General features: G+C 38.0%; 1 protein-coding gene across 5 annotated transcripts in view; it reads left to right on the top strand.

Annotated features, from left to right (window-relative positions):
* Positions 1-20,504, top strand: part of NELL2 (neural EGFL like 2) — a 305,243-nt gene that overhangs the window by 199,385 nt on the left and 85,354 nt on the right. For all 5 annotated transcript variants that reach the window (XM_081821534.1, XM_081821531.1, XM_081821532.1 and 2 more), the window contains 2 exons: positions 9,087-9,209; positions 12,243-12,338. In XM_081821534.1, the coding sequence (XP_081677660.1) occupies positions 9,087-9,209; positions 12,243-12,338 (219 nt within the window). The remainder of the gene's footprint in view (positions 1-9,086; positions 9,210-12,242; positions 12,339-20,504) is intronic.

Here is a 20,504-nt window from a genome sequence, read left to right as displayed (position 1 = left end):
TAAAACAGGAATAATAATAGTGCCTCCCAGGTAAGGCTTTGTGGAGACTGAAGGGGATAATGCAAATAAAACACTTAACACAGTGCTTGATAGCATCTAGTAAGCCTAATAATTAGCTAATGTCATTATTGTTCCTATTACTATTGTTTTCACTCTTAAAGCACTAAACACTTTTGAGAATATATCATAGTTATCTATTCAATCCTGTGATGGTTCAAAAGTTTCTTGAGGTCATGAATCCCAGTTCATGCATCTTTGCATCCTCCAGAGCGCAAGGATCACACAGAGAAGCTTCATAAATGTGTTGAAAGAAAAAGTACAAATCATCTGCTGATAGTTACAAGAATTTTGTTGCCCTACAATGTGTTTGGACAAAGATTATTTCATGGAACGCCAGAAAAAGCAAAATGGGTTTTTTACTGTAAAATCAGAATTTGGATTACCTTGCAAAATTATTATAAAGATAGAGGGGAAACTTGAGTGTGCTTTGGTTGTTAAGATGCTTGATCAAATAAGGATTAGGAAGAGAGGCTGAGCATACCAGTGAAAGGACTAGAAGAAAATAAACCAAGCATGTCAGAGGAAAGACGTCTGAACAAATTCTTAGTTGCCAAACAAAATGAAGAATAACAAGAAGTCAGTATTGAATTGGTGAGGTCAGTGAATGGGAAGCTTGAGTAGTGAATAAAAAATACTTGGGTGTTAAAAATGCATTTTAGTGGGTTTGCGGCCAATGTGGGCATTGAATAGGGTTAAAGTGTAATTTCTTGTAGTCCCTTTAATAGTGTTAAAATTAGGTTTCTGTTAAAATGACATTGTGGTAGATTTTTCTTTATAATATAAAGTGAATAAGTAAGATAATCATAAGAAACAAAATGAATAGCTTTTGGTAAGTATGATAGCGGGTATTTTTTTCCCCTTGATGTAACCACTGAGAGTAGTACATTTTGGAAATCAAAGAAATGTCCCAAATGCATTTGATTTCAGAAAAGATTATGAAAAGAGAAAGTTCTGTGAGACATCTACATTTTCTCCACAGAATTGAAATAGAAAAGAAAGGACATTATTTAGCTAATAAATGCAAAAGAAATTTTCCCACCGAAGTAGGTAATAAGATGAGAAAGTAACTAATATTTATCAAGTGGCTGTTATTTGCCAGGGTCTTTACATCCATCATGTAAGTTTACTCTTTACAACAGTTTTCTAATCTAGGTCTTAATCTCTTCATTTAAACTTAGAAAGATTGGCTTACTTTGTCAAGGCCAATGAGAACTAGGAGAAAATGGCATCAAAAATCAAGCCTGTGTGTGTAGGGGCGCCTGGGTGGCTCAGTCGGTTAAGTGTCAGACTTTGGCTCAGGTCATGATCTCGGCGTCCTGGGAATCTGCCTGGAGTGGGGCTCCACGCACAGTGGGGAGTCTGCTTCTCCCTCTCCTTCTCCCTCTGCTCCTCCCCCCACTCATATGTGCTCGCTCGCTCTCTCTCAAATAAATAAATAAAATCTTTTAAAAATATCAAGCCTGTCTAGAAAACTTAACATATCACACTGCCTCCCTGCTATTGCTCATTAAAATAGTACATAATTTTCTCATTTTTTCTCCTCTGTCCTTTATATTTAGTTATGGTCCTAGTACAGAACAGTTGATGGAGGACATTTTAAACCATTCAGTGGATTGCAACAATGTCCCTGAGAGTCAACAGTCATTAGGATATGCACGTTGTGATTGCAGGGATATGTAGTACTGGTGGCAGCATGCACAATATCTTCGTATACCAGACACCAAACATCGAGGGCCCGGAAGGAGGGTGAGGGAAAGAAGGAGTTCTCGTTCTTTTTGTTAGACCCCCAAACCATCTACCACTTGTTGAATTGTAATACAGAACGTTCTCTCAATTCAGTTTGTGCTCATCTTGAAAAGTTCTCCATAGAATAATTATTGTGTGAATGTAGTAAGGAGCTGTGGACAAGTCCAAAGAGTTGCTTAGTTTGACAAATAGAAGTGGCATATTTTATCTGAGGACTCACAGTGTTGCCATTCTTTTTAGAGTAAACTAAGAGGTCTCAGTACTGCAGACCCGGGGCTATCTTGTTTTGATGCTCTTCGTCGGCCAGTGTAGGTAACTACATACTTACTTTGGTGGGAGCACGTATGAGTGAAACTCATGAGTGAGTTTCCGCAACCTCATTGATATCTTACAGCAAGCAATCTGGTCTATAGAAATATAAGAGGAAAATGACTAAGCAGCTCTACATTTTTGAGATAAATCATCCTTCTAAACAAATAGTTTGGTGGTTTCATTTAACAGCTCCTCAAGAAGAATTTACATTTCTGTGGGCTTTCTTGCTCCAAGATTTACTCAGGCTTAAGCCTGAGGGAACTTGTTCCCAGGTTTCTTATAAGCAGATAACAGTTAAGACCTGAGGTAGGTTGTCCCTATGTTTAGAGCCATATCCTGCCACATTCTAAGAGAGAATTTACTCACTGTAAACTTATATTCCAGGAAACACTTGGGTCAGGGAAAGTAAAGAAGCTTTCTTTGTGGCACTTACACCTATATGTTATGATAGCTGCTGTTTTCCCAACATTTCTGGATTTGGACAGGAGAGTAGAATATGCAGAATAGACGGTATAATTCTTGTGACTGAAAAAAAATCCATCGGAGGAAAACAAAGATTCTCTGAGGATAGTGAAGGTATATTATAATCTGTTACCAGAAGAGCAGAATCTAGAGTCTAAAGGTGTCAGAGGATCTAGTATACTGCTGGAGGGTGTGAGGCAGAATTATCCAGAAGCAGTGGACTTTGTTATCAGGGCCTGGCCAGGTGTCAGAGGAGAGGACCCTTGGATACTGGAGGTGTCTATTTGCCAAACCATTAATGTTGATCTTCCAGAGATTTTTCAGTTGGGGGAATGAGTGCTTGAGTCTAAGTTCTGTGAGCTGGTCACTTTGTTTTACAAACATTTGTATTTGACTATATTGGTATCTTCCTTTTCTTTTTTTTTCTTTTTTTTAAATTTTATTTTATTATGTTATGTTAATCACCATACATTACATCATTAGTTTTTGATGTAGTGTTCCATGATTCATTGTTTGCGTATAACACCCAGTGCTAAACTCTCAGTCTTGTGAAAATATAGATTTTAGTATGAACAGAAAGTACCTCAGTGCTTTGCCCTAAAGAGTTCTATAATTTTAATAATGCTCCTAAAGTCTTAAGAAGACTAGATAATAGGGGCGCCTGGGTGGCTCAGTCGGTTAAGCATCTGCCTTCAGCTCAGGTCATGATCCTGGGGTTTTGAGATCGAGTTCCACGTCCAGCTCCCTGCTCACCCTGCTCAGTGGGGAGTCTGCTTCTCCCACTCCCTCTGCTACTCCCCCTGCTTGTGCTCTCTCTCTCTGTCAAATAAATAAATACAATCTTTAAAAAAAAAAAAAGAATACTAGATAATACAAGAGAGAGAACTTCCTAATTGTGAAGCAATGGAAGACTCCACATATGACAAGAAGACATTAAATGATTGTAAACATTAAAACCCAAAACCTCTGGGCAATTGCAAAGGAAAACACTGGGATTAAAAAAAACAGATTGGGGAAAACACACACAGTAAATATGTCAGGCAACCCTACTGCCTGGCAATCAATAACCTAGATTTTGGAGTCAGATATGATTCACAGCTCTACCTCTTACTAGCCGTGTGATCTCAGGCAAGCTACTTGACCTCTCTCCAAGCCTAATTTAATTTTTTTTGAAAATAATAATAATGTTTCCTAATTAATATGAGGATTAAATGAGATAGTGTATATTATAAAGTATGCAATATGTAGTAAGCACTGAATTATAGCTACGGTTATTACAAATCATTCAGGTTCATTCGAATGTGTAAGAGGTTCAAGATTCCAAAAACAAAAGAAGCAAAGTACATGAATGCTGTTTCATTTTGGAATCTGCATCTTCCCTACACACATAACAATATCCACGTCAAATGCTCCATTCTCCATGAAGTTATTCTTGAATTCCTATCTGACCCAACAGAAATGATTTCTTACCCCTTTGATCTCTGCAGCTCTATGTAAACAGAGGTTTCTTCTTTACTTCATTATTTCTCATAACAAAGCCACGTATTAAAGGCATTTGTATTTTTGTCTTATCTCCCCAACTAAACTATAAGCTTTTTGAGGGAGCTACCATTTATAATCAAATTTTTTATAATCACATTTTTAATCCTAAGAAAATTGTAATACACAAATAGACCTTGAAGAAAATTGTATGTAATTGAACTGAATGTGTATCTACAGATAAATTACTTTTCACTCCTATTTTCTGTAGTATTTGCATTTTCTATCAGTGAAATTCTTGAATAGAACATGTGCTATGTGTATTGTATGTCTGTGTTGAAATCATAGTAAGAAAAGCTATGTGAATTTTAACGTGACCGTTTTGTCTCTAGATAGTACATTCATTTTGGAAACAGCTCAATATGAATACCAAATTTCAAGCTCAATTTAAGTCCAACTGTATGTAACAATGACCGATGACCTGTTAGGTATGGAGTCTTAAAATGATTTTAGAGACATTAAGCTACTCAGGTTAGGAGTTGATCAGTGAAACTGAAGTATTATTGTTCTAGGTGACATTTAGATAAATCCAAGTGTATATAATTATCACTTTTTTTCTGTAGAGGAATTTGAATATATTGACCCCTGTCACTGGTATGAAATCAGTTTTACGGAGTACATAAGGATGCATAGCAAATTATGGCACATAGGACAAATCTTTGCCAGCTATCACTATAAGATTATTGAGTCTATGTATAATGTATTGTGATGATTGACAACTACATTACTTTTGTTTAGTACTGTTGAGTGATGTTTTTTTCCTGTATGTTTATTTTTTCCATTTTAAATTTAAAATGTGTAGATACAAAATGTGATCAATTTTGATTAAAATAACCATATGCTATTATTTTTAATGAAGAACAGTTAGAGAGAGGTGTATTTGGTTTCAATCCCAGCTTTTATCTGGACTGTCATGTCACATGAACAATGAAGATTTTAACTGAGGATGTGAAAATAGCATTGAATCTTAGGAACTGGATATTGTGAACATCAGGTCTGAAATGTCTGCTTTTCAATATATATGAACTAACACTTGAAATTCATTTACTACTACATCCTGCCATGCTCTTCTCAAACACTGCAACATAGGGGCGCCTGTGTGGCTCAGTCGGTTAAGCGTCTGCCTTCGGCTCGGGTCGTGGTCCCAGGGTCCTGGGATCGAGCCCCGCATCAGGCTCCCTGCTCGGCGGGAAGCCTGCTTCTCCCTCTCCCACTCCCCCTGCTTGTGTTCCTTCTCTCGCTGTGTCTCTCTCTGTCAAATAAATAAATAAAATCTTAAAAAAAAAAAAAAAACACTGCAACATAATATTGATTTAAATCTTATCTTAATATTTCCCTCCTTATTTTATTTAATTTAATGTATTGTATGTTACAAATGTTGGAGGAAGTATTAAAAAAGGAGAGCCTGACTGGTGGGTTGCTGGTGGAGTCCTCAGGGATATGTGAGTCAGGGAAAGGCTAAGAAGTTGACATTTGGGGGCGCCTGGGTGGCTCAGTCATTAAGCGTCTGCCTTCAGCTCAGGTCATGATCTCAGGGTCCTGGGATCGAGCCCCACATCAGGCTCCCTGCTCCGCGGGAGGCCTGCTTCTCCCTCTCCCACTCCCCCTGCTTGTGTTCCCTCTCTCGCTGTGTCTCTCTGTCAAATAAATAAATAAAATCTTTAAAAAAAAAAAAGAAAGAAGTTGACATTTGACCAAAACTGGACATAGAGCAGCAATAATTACCTATTTACTGAGATGACCTTATAGAATATTTGCGCCATGTCTCACTCACATTCTGTTTTGTGGAGGGCTATCAAATTTAAGTTAATTCTTCTGTGAGGCATAGAAGTTTCTTAAAAAAAAAGATTTTATTTATTTATTTGAGACAGAGAGAGAGAGAGAGCACAAGCAGGTGAGGGGCTGCAGAGGAAGAAGCAGACTCCCCACTGAGCAGAGAACCTGAAGTGGGGCTTGATCCCAGGACCTTGAGATCACGACCTGAGCTGAAGGCAGACACTTAACCCACTGAGCCACCCAGGCACCCCGAGACATAGGCATTTTTTAAAACTTTTCCTAAGATCACGGTTTACTGTTAGTTGATGGTTATAAGTATAACCAACTTTAAGTAGTGTGAAAAATTTTAAAGTGACAGTGTAAAGGAATTAATATTTTCTGTTCTCTAAGTATGTCTTGCTACCTTAATTAATATTTGAAATATCCCAAACAAAATATCACCACAGTAAAATTAGTTAAAAAAAAACAGTTTAGGGGGCGCCTGGGTGGCTCAGTTGGTTAAGCGACTGCCTTCAGCTCAGGTCATGATCCCAGGATCCTGGGATCGAGTCCCACATCGGGCTCCCTGCTCTGCGGGAAGCCTGCTTCTCCCTCTTCCACTCCCCCTGCTTGTGTTCCCTCTCTCGCTGTGTCTCTCTCTGTCAAATAAATAAATAAAATCTTTAAAAAAAAAAAACAGTTTAGATTTTCAGTAGCCTTCTATTTGGCATCTTGTCTACAACTGAACGAATTGAGATTGGCTTGAATTATAATGGCAGAGGAAGCATTTCCTAGCTTTCTTCCTTTGGTCATTTATTCTTTTAATTGTATATTTAAGAAACATTCTTTGAATGCTGAAATGAAACGCAAATAAATATACAAAATTCTTGTCCAAAAATTAACAGTTCCTGGTAAAGCATGAAGATGGAGAATCAAGGAGTAGTAGACATTTCTGATAAAATACAATAACAGAGCCTTATATATGGTGTTAGGGAAAACAGCCAACAGCCCCTAACTCTGCAGGAGGTGGCGAGAAAGGTGTTTGCACGTAAAACGAGACTTTTTAGTGTGATCTTTAGAAGTGGTAGGGGTTTGCCGGGAGAGTCAGTGGGGCAGGCACCTCAGGCACAGGGAACGGTATGTGTAAAGGAGCGTGTGGGTGTATTTCAAAACCTGAAAACTTTCTTTACCCTCAAATTGCTCAGGAGCATGCTTACTCATTTCAGTGACCTCGAGAGTTAATGACAGCAGGGGTAACCAGATCCCGGGTTGTGTAATTAATTAACGTGAATGGGAATCATCATACTGGGTGCTAAGCTCATCCTGTTAGGCCCCTCCTCTATGGAGTGGGTTCTGTCTAATTAAGAAGACAACCAAGGCCGGGATGAAAACACCATCAAATCAATCAGCAGCTGTCTTTAAAGAACCTACGGCTGTCCATATAGAGATTTATAGATTAACTGCAGCCCTTTGAATTGCACTGGGAAGAAAATTGGCAGCAGGTGCAAACTTGAGAGTGTAGATTTATTTTGCTCCAGGCAGCCAGACTCAGGGGTAGGTAGACTGCCCATTCCTGGCCCTCGGAAATTGTATAGTGGTCCAACGGTAGCCCCTATGTGTAATCCAGGTACTTTCTAAGCTATCATCGATGGGCATGAATTTGTAAAAAACTATGAAAGTTTCTGATACTAGATAATAAAGGTGGAATTTTCTACAATTTGGGGAAATTCAGCCAGGGATTTGGAGGATATCTATTCATGCAATTCTAAAACCTTAATGATTGAGAGCTCTCTTTTCTCTGAAAGATTATTGGGAATAAAATCTAAGAATTTTATTACAGGGCTATAGTTCAAACTATTATAACTTTGCACTTATATGTAACGCAGGGCACAAAATGTTAATCTTTATTTGAAAAAATATAGCATTCTATTTTAGTAGTTGAAATAAGTGATTTTAGTCTAATCTCAATATGCCCAAAGCAATTTTTTTTTGAAGTTATAAATACATGATTATTATAATATATTGTCTGGAATAATACATATATTGTCTAGAATACAAAGACTTCTAAAATGAAAAGTGAATATTTCTTTCTGCTTTGATGATTTATATCCTAGTGAATCAATAGCTCAATTAATGTAAGTGTATTAAAATATATTTTTAATTTTAGGCCTAAGTAGTATTTATGTAAGAGACCACATGATGAGTAGTGCCACTTTTAGGGATTTTGCTGAACTAGTTTATATACATTTCCTCACTTATATTTCATTTCCTACTCATCTTGATTTTGATGTCAGATCTGTTTTCTTTCTCATATTCACTGTATTTATTCCTTATATTTACATTTCTGCTGAACACAGAGCTAGAATTCTGACGTTGCCTAATGCTCCTGTGAACTTGGGCAGGCGACTTAAGCGCTCGAAGCCACTATTGACTCGTTGTCAAAATGGCTATAATGATGTTGGTTCTACCTCTCCCAGGGGTGCTGGGAGAATCAGATGCTTCAGTGCTTTCTAAAGTGTCAGGTTGCCCACAGTGAAAGGAAGTACCATATCGATTGTGTGTTTTAAAGTTTGGATTTCACATATCATAAAAGCAAGTTGTCTTCTTTAACAGAACTCTGACACTTTCTTTGCAGAAGGAGAGAATTTTCCTAAGGAGGTCAGATATTCCCCAAGTAGTTTGCGTGTGTATCTTTATGTCTGGAAGTGTGGGGTGCAGCTGATAACTGCACCCTAACTAACTCCCAGAGCTTCAACTCTATTTTCCTGCAGGCCGGGATTCATGAGTCAATACAATTTCACATCCTTTCCTAGCCCCTTTTTCATGCTACAGGATGAAGAGAGAGGTAGCAGATTTATTTCATGAGAATAACTCCCCCAAATATTAATCACAGAGACTGTATACAGCAGCTCTGGGATCCACTTCTGAGAATGATCCACACTCTTGCCTCTCCTCTTCTTCCATTCCTTCCTCCTCTTGGTGGGTCTTCTGTCCAAATCCTTTTGCATTCAAGGTTTGTGGATGTGTAAACTATGTATGTATTTCAAGAGGAGTATACAATATTCAAAATATGAGCTCTTTTTTAATATATACTTTGTGGAAATCTGTGTTTGAAAGAAATACCACGCAATAACCAAGATGCAGAGGCAGTTTAAAATGCAGTCTCTTTGAATATCTGTCTTTGAGTAACCAGACTGTATTTCTCATTCCAGAACACGACGAGTGTATCACAAATCAGCACAACTGTGATGAAAATGCTTTATGCTTCAATACTGTTGGAGGACACAACTGTGTTTGCAAGCCAGGCTATACGGGGAATGGAACCACATGCAAAGGTAAAAGGTTTAAACGGCAGCGCCCGGGGCATTAAGGATAATGCAGTCCCTCTTCACCTCCCTCCATTCCTTCTCATCACTGTCATCTCCCTTCCAGGGACTTCCCACACCCCTGAGAGCTTTGCGGTGTGGCTCACAGTCTTCCTCCTGGGTTATGTTGGTGTTTACGTGGCCAAACTATTCAACAGCGTTGATGTAGCATTCCTTGACCTCCACCACAGTGGTTTCCATCTCTGTTCCTGTCCAGCAGACCACACCTATAATCACACCTGGGCACTTTTGTATGGAACTGTTCCACCTTCGAAATCTCAAACGTCAACTTTGTATCATCTTGCCCCAAGTCCTTCTGCTTCCAGTTTGCCTGCTCTGTTCTTTCCATGACTCTTGATCTTCAGTTGTGCAGTACATACAATTAGCAGCATCACACCAGCTACAGAAGTAGCGCAATTTCTCTGATCCTCCCTTTTCTTTCAGTTTGCCAGTCTCCTCCCAGGTTCAAATACTTATTTTTGAATCCGAACATGACAGCTGTGTTTTTTTGACAGTACAGTCAACCCATTTGTTCTACTACCAAAATCCACTATAAATATCTCTATCGGGGGTCAGTCTGACAGTGTTTCTTCTCTACTCTCTTTTGAGCTGTTGAACACTAATTAACTGGGAATATTGGGTCTCTACTTGTTGTGGTTTCCCATTTTTGCTGGCTTGTCAATGCCAATCAATAATTCTTTTAAAAGTCCTGTTGAGCCCAGATTTTCCTTTCCATCAGTGGACAGTAGTGAACCACTATCCACTAATTTACCAGTTAGTTCACCAATGCCCTCTTTTCCTTCATCAGATGGGCTTACCTCCTACTTCACAAGGGAAATAGAGGTTCTATTTTGGAAACTCCACAAACTCCTTTAGGCTAAAGTCCGTATTCCTTATTATGTCATATAGATTTTTTTACGATTCATATAAAAACTACGATTTACGATTCATATAAAAACACTTCTCAAATACATGTGCCCATTATCCTGGAGTTGACTAAAATCAATTTGGTATGACACTGTGTATGTGGGAGGTAGGAAATAACTAGGGATGGCCGATGAGCATGGGTCTTAAGACCTAGTCTACAATAATACATTGGATGCAGGTATCGTTGGGCCAGAGGATTACTCTGCTTTGTAAAAGTCTATGGGAATCTGAGAAACTATGGACTCTGAGAAACAAACTGAGGGTTTTAGAGGGGGGATGGGTTAGCCCAGTGATGGGTATTAAGGAGGGCACATATTGCAAGGAACAAAGGGTGTTATAAGCAAACAATGCATCATGGAACAGTACATCAAAAACTAATGATGTAATGTATGGTGACTCACATAATAAAATAAAGTTAATTTTAAAAAAGTCTATGGGAATCTTTAATTTAGAGCAATGTGAACAGGCCTACTCACTTTGAGGTCTAAATCCCAAAAAGATTTTGCCAGAGAAACTAGACAGATCCTGAGAAAAGCCAGATGTTTAAAGCCCATTGCCTAGGACTTCCTAAGAGCACCCAGATATACTGAGAATTGGCAGAGGAGAGGGGTTAAGATTTCATCTGGGAGCCCAACTTCTCACTCTTATTTCTCTTTCACTCTGATTCATAATTAATGTGAAGAATAAAGCTTATAGCATAAAGAACTCTTGCAATCATGAGCAGATGCAGACAGGTAATTCTTATCTTTGAAGGAAGGAGAACTTCCATGGGTCCAAAATTTCTGCTGGAAGTTGAGACTCTAGGTTGCCTGAATAAAGACTCCCAGTTCATGTGTGTATTCCTGCTGGGAATGTCAAAAGCTGAGAGATAAGTAGTGTAGATGGAGGATCTGAATCATTGAGTCCTGTGCTATGTCCTTGCACAGTATTCCAAGGAAGACACACACACGGTTTAGCAGATGGACCCTTTGTTATTTATGAGGTTTACATTCTCAATCTCTTTGCAAATCCTTGGTGACTAGGTACTCTGTTTGCCTGGAATGAAGATAGATTGGGACCTACAACCAAAGAAGCCGAATGGCCTCTTTGTGCCCCTTCCTTTAACTCAGCACCAGAATCCCCGATGTCTCTATTTTACCACTCCGAGAAAGTACATCCTAATTAATGAGAGGAAGCACGTGCCAGAAAACTAGAGAGAAAGCTTTTGCCCCAGTGCCTGAAACAAGCTGGCCTAATTCATCCATTACAGGCCTTGCCAGGCTGAGGAAATGGGTTCTGAGCCTTATAGAACCAAAGAACAAGCTAAAGTGGAAACAGAAGCATCTAAGGGTGCTCAGTCTCACCAATCTTGTTTTTCTCACCTTCTTTGAATTGGGCAGCACATCTCAAGAGGTCACTCTTGCAATGGCTCAGATCTTGGCTCCTTTTCCTACTCATAGAAGAATTCCCCTCACTCACAAACCCCACTAACACAGCAGGCTTTGCAATGCCTTTGCCCTTGATCCTGGATCCAGACCTGTCCTCAGCAGGGGAGTGCAAGGCTCTTTCTGAAGACCACTACAGCCAATTCTTACCATTGGCCAACTTATCACTGGGACTGATTTAGAACTTTGTGAAAGACGGGGCATTTCTCTAATACTTTGGTACATTGGCCAATGTGTAGAATGATCAGAGTCTCATAGGAGCCAATCATTTTCTCTTTCTTTACTCAGTCTCTAAATGGTAGTTTGCTCCTTAAGAAAGCTCTAGGATAGCTTTCGTGTTTTCATTTCAAGCTGGACTGTTACAATGAGATGCAACTCTAATTCTCACATACTTCCTGTTGTGTGCAGGTTACTGTTTTTAGCTAAAAGAAAGTTTAGTGTTTTATTTTACGGGTGAAATATTTCTTTAATGTTGAAAAGAGTACTGTTTTACAAATCGGGTTGAAGTTTCTTACCTGCATGGAAAGTCTTATGGGAATTTGAAAGTATAATAACATATAATTCGATGTCCACATCTCCAAGGGAGTAAAGAAAAGTATCTTGAACTACTTACTTCTAAAATACTAAAGTCATGTATCTGAATTATTTTTAGCATTTTGCAAAGACGGCTGTAGGAACGGAGGAGTTTGTATTGCTGCGAATGTGTGTGCCTGCCCGCAAGGCTTCACCGGGCCCAGCTGTGAAACGGGTAAGACTATCATTACATCTTCTAGAAAATGAATTTTTACGCCTATGTATAAAGTAATCCATGAGGAAAATAATGTTTCAAGTTTCAAGTGGCTCTCGAAGCGTGGCATTATTAATAAGGAAGTGCTGGGAGGGAGGAGGTGGGAAGTTTCAGTGATGCATATTCACTGGGCGTTTGCCCAAAGTCATTCTGTGGAGGGTTTGCAGCTATTGTCAACTAGAAGAATATTGGACTTTTTTAGAGAGATATTTGGGATTGGCCAGGATTTTGTGACTTCATAATTTGTTTTACTCATTTGGAGCCCATTTTTCCTGGAATCTGTATGACTGTATTAAAGCATAGAGTTCAAATTTATGGCCAACTCCCTTCCTAGGACATACTACTTCCTGCCTTCACGTTTGAGAATTTTTAATAAGTTTTTGCCTGGAACATGGAGTATGCATTCATTGCTGTTTATTTACAAAATATTTAAAGTTTTCTACTTTTTAATTATTCCTCATCCACGTTCATTTTGAATTCACTCTTTCTGATGGATACTAATACTAGAAACTAATATATATGTGTATTATATATTATATAACATATATAATTACATAGGCTGTATATATCTTATGATCCACAGTAAGATATTTTGTCGGTTGAAAACACACCATGAGAATAATAGCTCTTGAATTAAAATCATGTCAACAGTAGTTTTGGTTGCTTTGGGTTAAGTGGGTTCTAATAGTAGATGACCTCAGAAAGTCCATTATGCTCCCTGAGAGAAAGCTGCTACCACCAGTGATGGGTGGTTCCCATCTTACTTTCCATAAATCTCTATATATTAGATGTGGTGCATGCCCTGCCTCCTTTCCACTTGCAGAATCCTCTGGTTTAGTAAAAACGCTGATGGATAAGAATGTGAGACAGAAAATGTTCTGGACCATTTGGGAAGTGAAAATTTTCCTGAATACTCGGATCACTGTGCGTCACTAGATTGTTTCCTTCTATAAGTACCTCTAAGTGATAATCTTCAAACTTCAGTGACTATTTGGTTACAAAGGTCTCTAATAGAAAATGGATCGTGGCCATCTTTGATATGCAGGACTCTTTCTTAAGGGGATTATTTCCTAAATCAGGAGTTCCAAACTCATTGTGCATGTCGCTCACCCACAGGGCTTATTAACTTGTTAACAATACAGATTTCTGGTAATTAACTATCATAGGATTTACTAGGTCAAAATTAGGCACTTCTAGTTCCATGGTTCTGTAATGTTTCTATCCCACGGTCTCCACCAAGACACCCAAACACATCAAGGTACACTGTGGCCCTCCTTTATATCCACACGTGTGGTGACCATGTTTCCTGAATACAGTATTTGGTGCTGCTTCTAGTGAAGAGTCTGGATAAAGAAATACTGGATTTTTCAGGGCATTTCAGTGGTGTGTAATTTTGAAATAAAGGCTGTCCCAGAAAATCTGAGATGAATAATGGCCATGCCTAATTCTGTATATCATTCTTCCACTAGAAAAAAAGTTACATATGAGATTTTGAAAACCTGAAATGGGGTAAGATTGATCTGAGCATGTAAAATTTAAAACTAGGGAGTTAAAAATAACCCAACAGAATATTTAACTGTTTCTAATTATCTTTGAACTTTCAGTCTGTATGAAGACAATCCCAGACTTAACTCTAAGTAGCTATCTGTAAGAGCCAAGGGCTTTGAGAAGGACAAAACAAATGTGGGTTCAAAAGCTAGCCCTACCATTTACTTGTTATGTGGCCTTGGGCAAGTTACATAACTTCTCAGTGTCTTGTACTATCTATACATCACCTTACTCTTCACAGGTCTCTTCCAAGATAGGTATTACCTCCATTTTTAAACAAAAATATTGGGTCCAAACGATTAACTTTTTTTGTAAGGCCATAGAATAAACAGCTGAATACAGAGGTTTTTCTACCCCAAACCCAGGTTTTTTTTGTTTTTGTTTCTGTTTTTTTTAATCTATATCAATGTTTTTCAAAGTTTCTTCTGAAGTCATTCTAATTGACAGAGGAGAGAAAATGTCTTCACCCAGGGCCATCCTGAAAAGGCCAACCACAAGGGTAAATAAAATTTCTTCAAAAACTCATGTTTTTCCCCCCAAAATTCATTCATTTGTATTCCATAATATATGAAAACATTTAACTTACTACCGTTGAGTTAAGTTGGTTCTGTAAGACATGGGTCATAGTTTGTCTCTGCCTTCTAGCATCTCCTGGCCCAAAACCACATTTCACTATTTGAGAAGCAAGACATTCCTGTCTCCTTCCTGAGAAGTTGTAATGATAGTACTTGCCTCAAAGTATCTGTCCCAGTTATTGCTCCAGGGTAGATCCTAACCCCTCACCTTCTAGCACCACCACTTTTGTTGATGGTGTGCCCTTTAAAAAATATCTTTAGAGGAGAACCACATGAAATAATCTGTTCACTCATTTATTCAACAAACATTTATTTAGGATCTTTTTTGTGCTGAGCACTGATTTAGAAACAGAGTATAGCAGTGAACAAAACTGAGGTCTTATCTGCATGGAAATTATGGTCTAGTTGAGTTAGAGGGTCTATACATAGGAAAGTAAATAAATACATAAAATAGTATCAGGTAGCAATAGTTTCTATAAAGAAAACTAATGCAAATTATTTTGATTAACCTATGGACCTTACATATGAGGGGTATTGTTATTATTGGTATTTACTTCATTAATAAAGCTCAGTTTGATATGTCAAATGTGGTGGTGCGGAGGGTTGAGGGGCATCGGGATTGGGCCTGCTTAAGCCAGGCCCCCCGCTGGTGCCACCTGATGAAGTCATGCCCAACACACAGCCTCTATTGCCACAGAGACGAGGACCACAGACAGAGCGTGGAGAATATACCCCCACTGTCACTGCCTCAGACCAGAAATGACACGCATGTCCCTTCCTCTCACATACCGTTGGTCAGAGCTCACCACATAGACTTGAGCAGTTCAGAAAATGTAGTTGAACTGAAGGTCCAGGAAGATGAAACTGGTTTGTGCCCATTACGCCAGTCTTTGGCTGTATCTTCTGTCTGGCAGTGCTGGTACTAAACAACTCTAACCATTTTCTACATTGTCTCATCTACTCAGATGGAGGAACTGAGTTATTTCCTTTTCACTTTTCAGCCTCTGCCTTCTTTCCACCTCTGGCGGGGATCTTTCACTTGGAATTCCTGAACCTCTGCAGGTCTCTGGCTAGACTTTGGGAGTCCATGAATTCCCTGAATATACATGTATGTCTACACTTTTCTGCAGAAAGAATTCAGAGCATTTAAAGATGGCATACAGATTCTTTAATTTCTAAATAGTTAAAACCACTAGGGAGAGAATCTTCCATGATTCATAAAGAGAACTACCTGCTCTTTTATTCTGTGGAAGGTGATCCAAATGCAAATATCCAATGTCTTCCAGTATGTTTCTTTGGGGACCTTAAATCTAAAGACCCCACACTGAACACATCAGCTCCATGACTTTTGGATTCTCTTCTTCCTCTTCTATTACCAAACCCTGGTTCTTCACTTCTACTCTTTTCTTCAGTGGGTGGCTTTACCCACCAAGTTTTGTTGGCCAGCAAAGAATGAGTCACCCCTCTTATCCCCTTTCACCTCCCATCAAATCCTTTGATTCTCTTTACTGGGGTCCATTTCTTTCCATTCTGGCTGGCTCTACAGTCGTTCAGCGCTCTCAGGTGTATCTCTCTCCAGTCAGTTCTCCACAGGATATCTGAGCACAGATCTCATCATATCATTCCATACTGAAAAAAACTTTAGTATCCCCCATTGACCTCACATTTCTTGATAGACCCTTCAAGATTTGTTCCCTGCTTATCTACCCAGTGTTCACCCTCTTGTCCCTCAGTCTCCTCACTTCGTTTACAGCCCCAGGCATTGAGTCTCATGGGGGTGAAGCATGTATCGTGTTCACTTTTGAATCTTCAAGACATTTTGGTAAATAAATAAAGACATAAATGAGTGGTCAATTAAATGGGAGGTAAGATGTGGTTGCATCCGTATTTGCTGGACTTTATTGAACATTAATTTAAAGAGGACTTCAGGGTCATCTGGTCCTAAACTCTCATATGGCAGATGAGGTAATTAAGGTACAGAGGGGTGAAGTAACTTATTATAAGATGTTTCATTATAGACACTGATCTGCAATTTAAAACTGTTTTCCTTCCTTTCTTCCTTCCTTTCTTCCTTCCTTCCTTCCTCCCTTCCTTCCTTCCTTCCTTCCTTCCCTCCTTCCCTCCTCTTTCCTTCCTTCCTTCCCTCCTCTTTCCTTCCTTCCTATGCCATGCTATCTGTTCAGGAATTTATCCTACTCTCATCTCTCACGAGGTCTGTGCTTTTTGTTATGCCCTCCCCTTCAACTGTCAAATAATCCTGTTGTCTTTATCAGTGCAGACTATGGCTGTTTTTCTCTCCTAAGGTACGGAAAAAGCATCAGGACTGTCAAGATTTTCTAAGTATAGGAATGGCCTAAATCTTGGCCTGCTGGAGCTGAATGCTGCCTGATAGCTGAGAAAGGAGTCTAATACCTGGCTCCAGTGGCCCTCTGTTGTGCCTTCACAATGGAATCGCTGAGCATGAAGTAATAGGATTTACTAGTTTCTTGAAAGACAGTCTTAATGTGCATGACCTTTACCAACCCTTGTTACTTTATTGAGAAGGTCTCCCCTGAACCCCCTTCCCCTAATTTATTGAGTCTTGTGTTTGCATCATGTGTATCTTGCTGGAGTGGTTCAATCCCCTTACCAACTTCACAAAGAGGCTACTATGTGTATTTTCTTACTGAGCAAAATTAATTTTTCATGGCCTTCTTTTTTAGCCACTGTGTAAAATCACCCACATGTACAGCATAACTTCATTTTTAATTAAACATCCTAATATTCCATCAGGTGTTTAACTTGGATTTAGCAGGGTGATTATTTCTTGGATAACTCAATAAAATGTATTAGAAATCTCTGTGCTGAGGTTTCACAGCTCTCTCATTGCCATACTGTATTTCTTGCACAATCACTAAACCTCAGCAAACATGTGTCTGGTGACCTCATTAATATGCAAAGCTGTCTTAGTATACTAAAAGTAAATCTTTCAGTCATGATTTACAGCATAACTCGAAAAGATGTGACAGCCCCCTGTAAGTAACTGCCGACTTAAATCAACTTAAAATGTTTATTACTGGGAAAAAGTTGATATCAAATGGCAGTGCTAAAAAAGATAGGCTGAATATCAAAGCAGAGGAGATCAGACAGTTTGGTGATAAATGGCTTCTTTTTTTTTCTGTGTGTAAAATAATGGGTTTCTTAGCCACAGATCAAAACATGAGATGAGATTTTAATTCTTTTTAGTGAGTAGTTAAATGAATATAAATTCAAGTTGCATTCCTAAGTGTTTGTGTAGCTCTTTAATAATATCTGTGGTTTCAAAAAGGTAAAATTAAGCAGGAGGCATATGTGGATGTTGCTTTACTTCAAAGGTAACTGCAAATTGATCGAGGTTGATTGATTTAAAAAAGTCTCCATTATTACTGTTAGAGTGTAGGTAATAAAAATCCTTTATTTCATTTATAGTAACAAAGTTATTTTGTTAGTAGTATGTACAGTTAGCATTTATTATTAATGTCAAATGGTATTATATTTCCTGATATGGTTAAATTAGCACATTTTTCACCATTAAAGGAACACATTGATTTAATCTCATGATTATGTAGCTTTCCTTTAAAGGCATATTTTTCAGAAGCTTACATTATTTTATACCACTTTACATGGGAAGAAAAAAATGCAGAAGCAAGAGAAAATTCAAAACATTTCTGGCATAGCATACCTTTTTTTTACCAAAATGACTCAGAGCGAAATTCCATTACCAAAATGTATATCTTTTTGTGGGAGAAGAGAATTTTAGTAAGACTTTTGAGATAATATAGTTAATAAGGAAAGAAGAACCTAAGATACCTTTGTTTTACCAGTAAGGGTGATCTTTTTTTAGTATTATTTTGAATTTATTTTGTTCTAGCTAAACAAATACAAATTTTGTATGCAAAAATTGTTCAATAAACTTTATTGTATTAAAGAAAACCCAGGATGAAAGAAGTTCAGCTTCTGATCCTTCAGTGTCTATTGAAGTCACTTTCCAGATTTGAATTTCTCAAGGGGAGAGACAGGACACAGCTGATCATTTGGTGGTTTGTAACGTGGGATCCATACCCATGGAGGGATCTTTTAATTTGCCTAAGACAGAATCTCCTGTCATCCTTGAGTTGCTTCTGATCGTTAAACTTGGTATCTAATGATAAAAGTGATTGAATTATATTTGATGAATGAAAGTGTTTTAATGAACTTTGGATAAATTAGGGATTTAGGTCTCAATGTGACTTTTTCTTATTATAAAATTTTTAAAAAACAAACCGAAGAACTCTCACGGAAGGCTTTTTGACTATACACTGCATATGAGTTAACTTGGGTACTTAAGATATATCTTCTCTTTATGTAGGTGATCCTTAACCGTTTTTAAATAACCCTTTAATTGATTAATATTATGCCAAACCCTGGTCTTTTCGGAAGCATTTAACATAGTGGTCAAGAACATAAGAACTTGAAGTCAGAAAGACATCGATCGGCCTGAGTCCTAGCTCTACGGCTGACCAACTGTGTGACCTTTTCTATGTTATTTCATTTTTCTATGCCTTAATTTTCATATGTATGAAATGAAGGATGATAATAATATCTACCCTACCTCATGGATCTGTTCTAGAAATTAAATGAAATAATGTAAGCAAGGCATACAGAATCATTCTGGAACATGGTAAGTACTCAATAAATGGTACCTGATGTGATTGTATTATACATTTTAAGTAAAATGTTGGGTACAGAACTGTTTGAAGCTTTTGGACTCCTTTGAGTTAGCTGGAGATACCCTGAGATATTATAAAGTAAGGGTTTTTTTTTTTAAAGATTTTATTTATTTATTTGACAGAGAGAGAGACAGACAGCGAGAGAGAGAACACAAGCAGGGGGAGTGGGAGAGGGAGAAGCAGGCTTCCCGTGAAGCAGGGAACCCGATGTGGGGCTTGATCCCAGGACCCCGGGATCATGACCTGAGCCAAAGGCAGACGCTTAACGACTGAGCCACCCAGGCACCCCTAAAGTAAGGGTTAAGAGTAAGAAATCATTCTAGTTTTCTTGATTCATTTATAAACCAACTTTAAGTATAGTTTTACTATACCTTAATGCTTTAAAATCTTTAATTTAGCAATTTGCATTCCTTACATTTAAAATTGCTTTATTTTAATTCTAATGCAAATCTTAAAAATTAATGTTTTATGGAAATCTAAGCCTTTGTACTATTCAAAAAGTAGTTAAAAGTTCTTAGTGTTAAATCTCAAAGTCATTTTTCCAAGTCCTTCAGGTTAATTGGAAAAAATCTTACTCTTTCCATGTATCAGTCATGTATAATAGATAACAATTCTGATGGGGAAATATTTCAGACTCTTTTATTGTAAGGCCTACCTAATTAACATTGGAAATGAGGACACATCATGGAGTTAATATAAGGGGAAAAAAATAGCTTTCAAGCTGTTAGGGGTCAGGTCTCCAAGAAAAAAAGCCTGGTGGACTTATTTGGGAATTTGGAAAAGATCTTCACTTTTGCTTTAAAAACATTGATAATTTTTTCAGTGGGTCACCTATGAATATATTATATTGTGTTATACCCTTGAATTCCTAAAATCCATTCCCTCCTTATTTTTTATTACTCAAAACAAACCAAATAAAGTCACTTTTATATTTTTATTTGATATTATTCTAAAATTAATTAACCAGATACTTCATTAATATTTCCAACAAGCAGTATATGCACTGGTATAAAATTTAAAAGGGCAAAGAGCATATAATGAAAAGTAAATCTTCTTTGTACCCTTTTGCCAATCATTACTTTTTTTTCTCACTTAACAATATATCTTGGAACTCATACTATCATTACATCTTCATTAGACAGAGTGATTCAAATAAGAAAGCCAGTCTTGTCAGAGCCTGCTGCATTCAAATAGCAGATTTTAATTTGTAACTCTGTGGTTGCCAATAAGAATGCACATCTTGGGGACCAGATCTTTCTCTTCCTTTGGGCACCCCC

This window comes from Leptonychotes weddellii, chromosome 5 (assembly GCF_054177405.1).
Source record: "Leptonychotes weddellii isolate Sample4059 chromosome 5, ASM5417740v2, whole genome shotgun sequence".
Classification (NCBI taxonomy): domain Eukaryota; kingdom Metazoa; phylum Chordata; class Mammalia; order Carnivora; family Phocidae; genus Leptonychotes; species Leptonychotes weddellii.
This window is presented reverse-complemented; position numbering and strand designations above follow the sequence as displayed.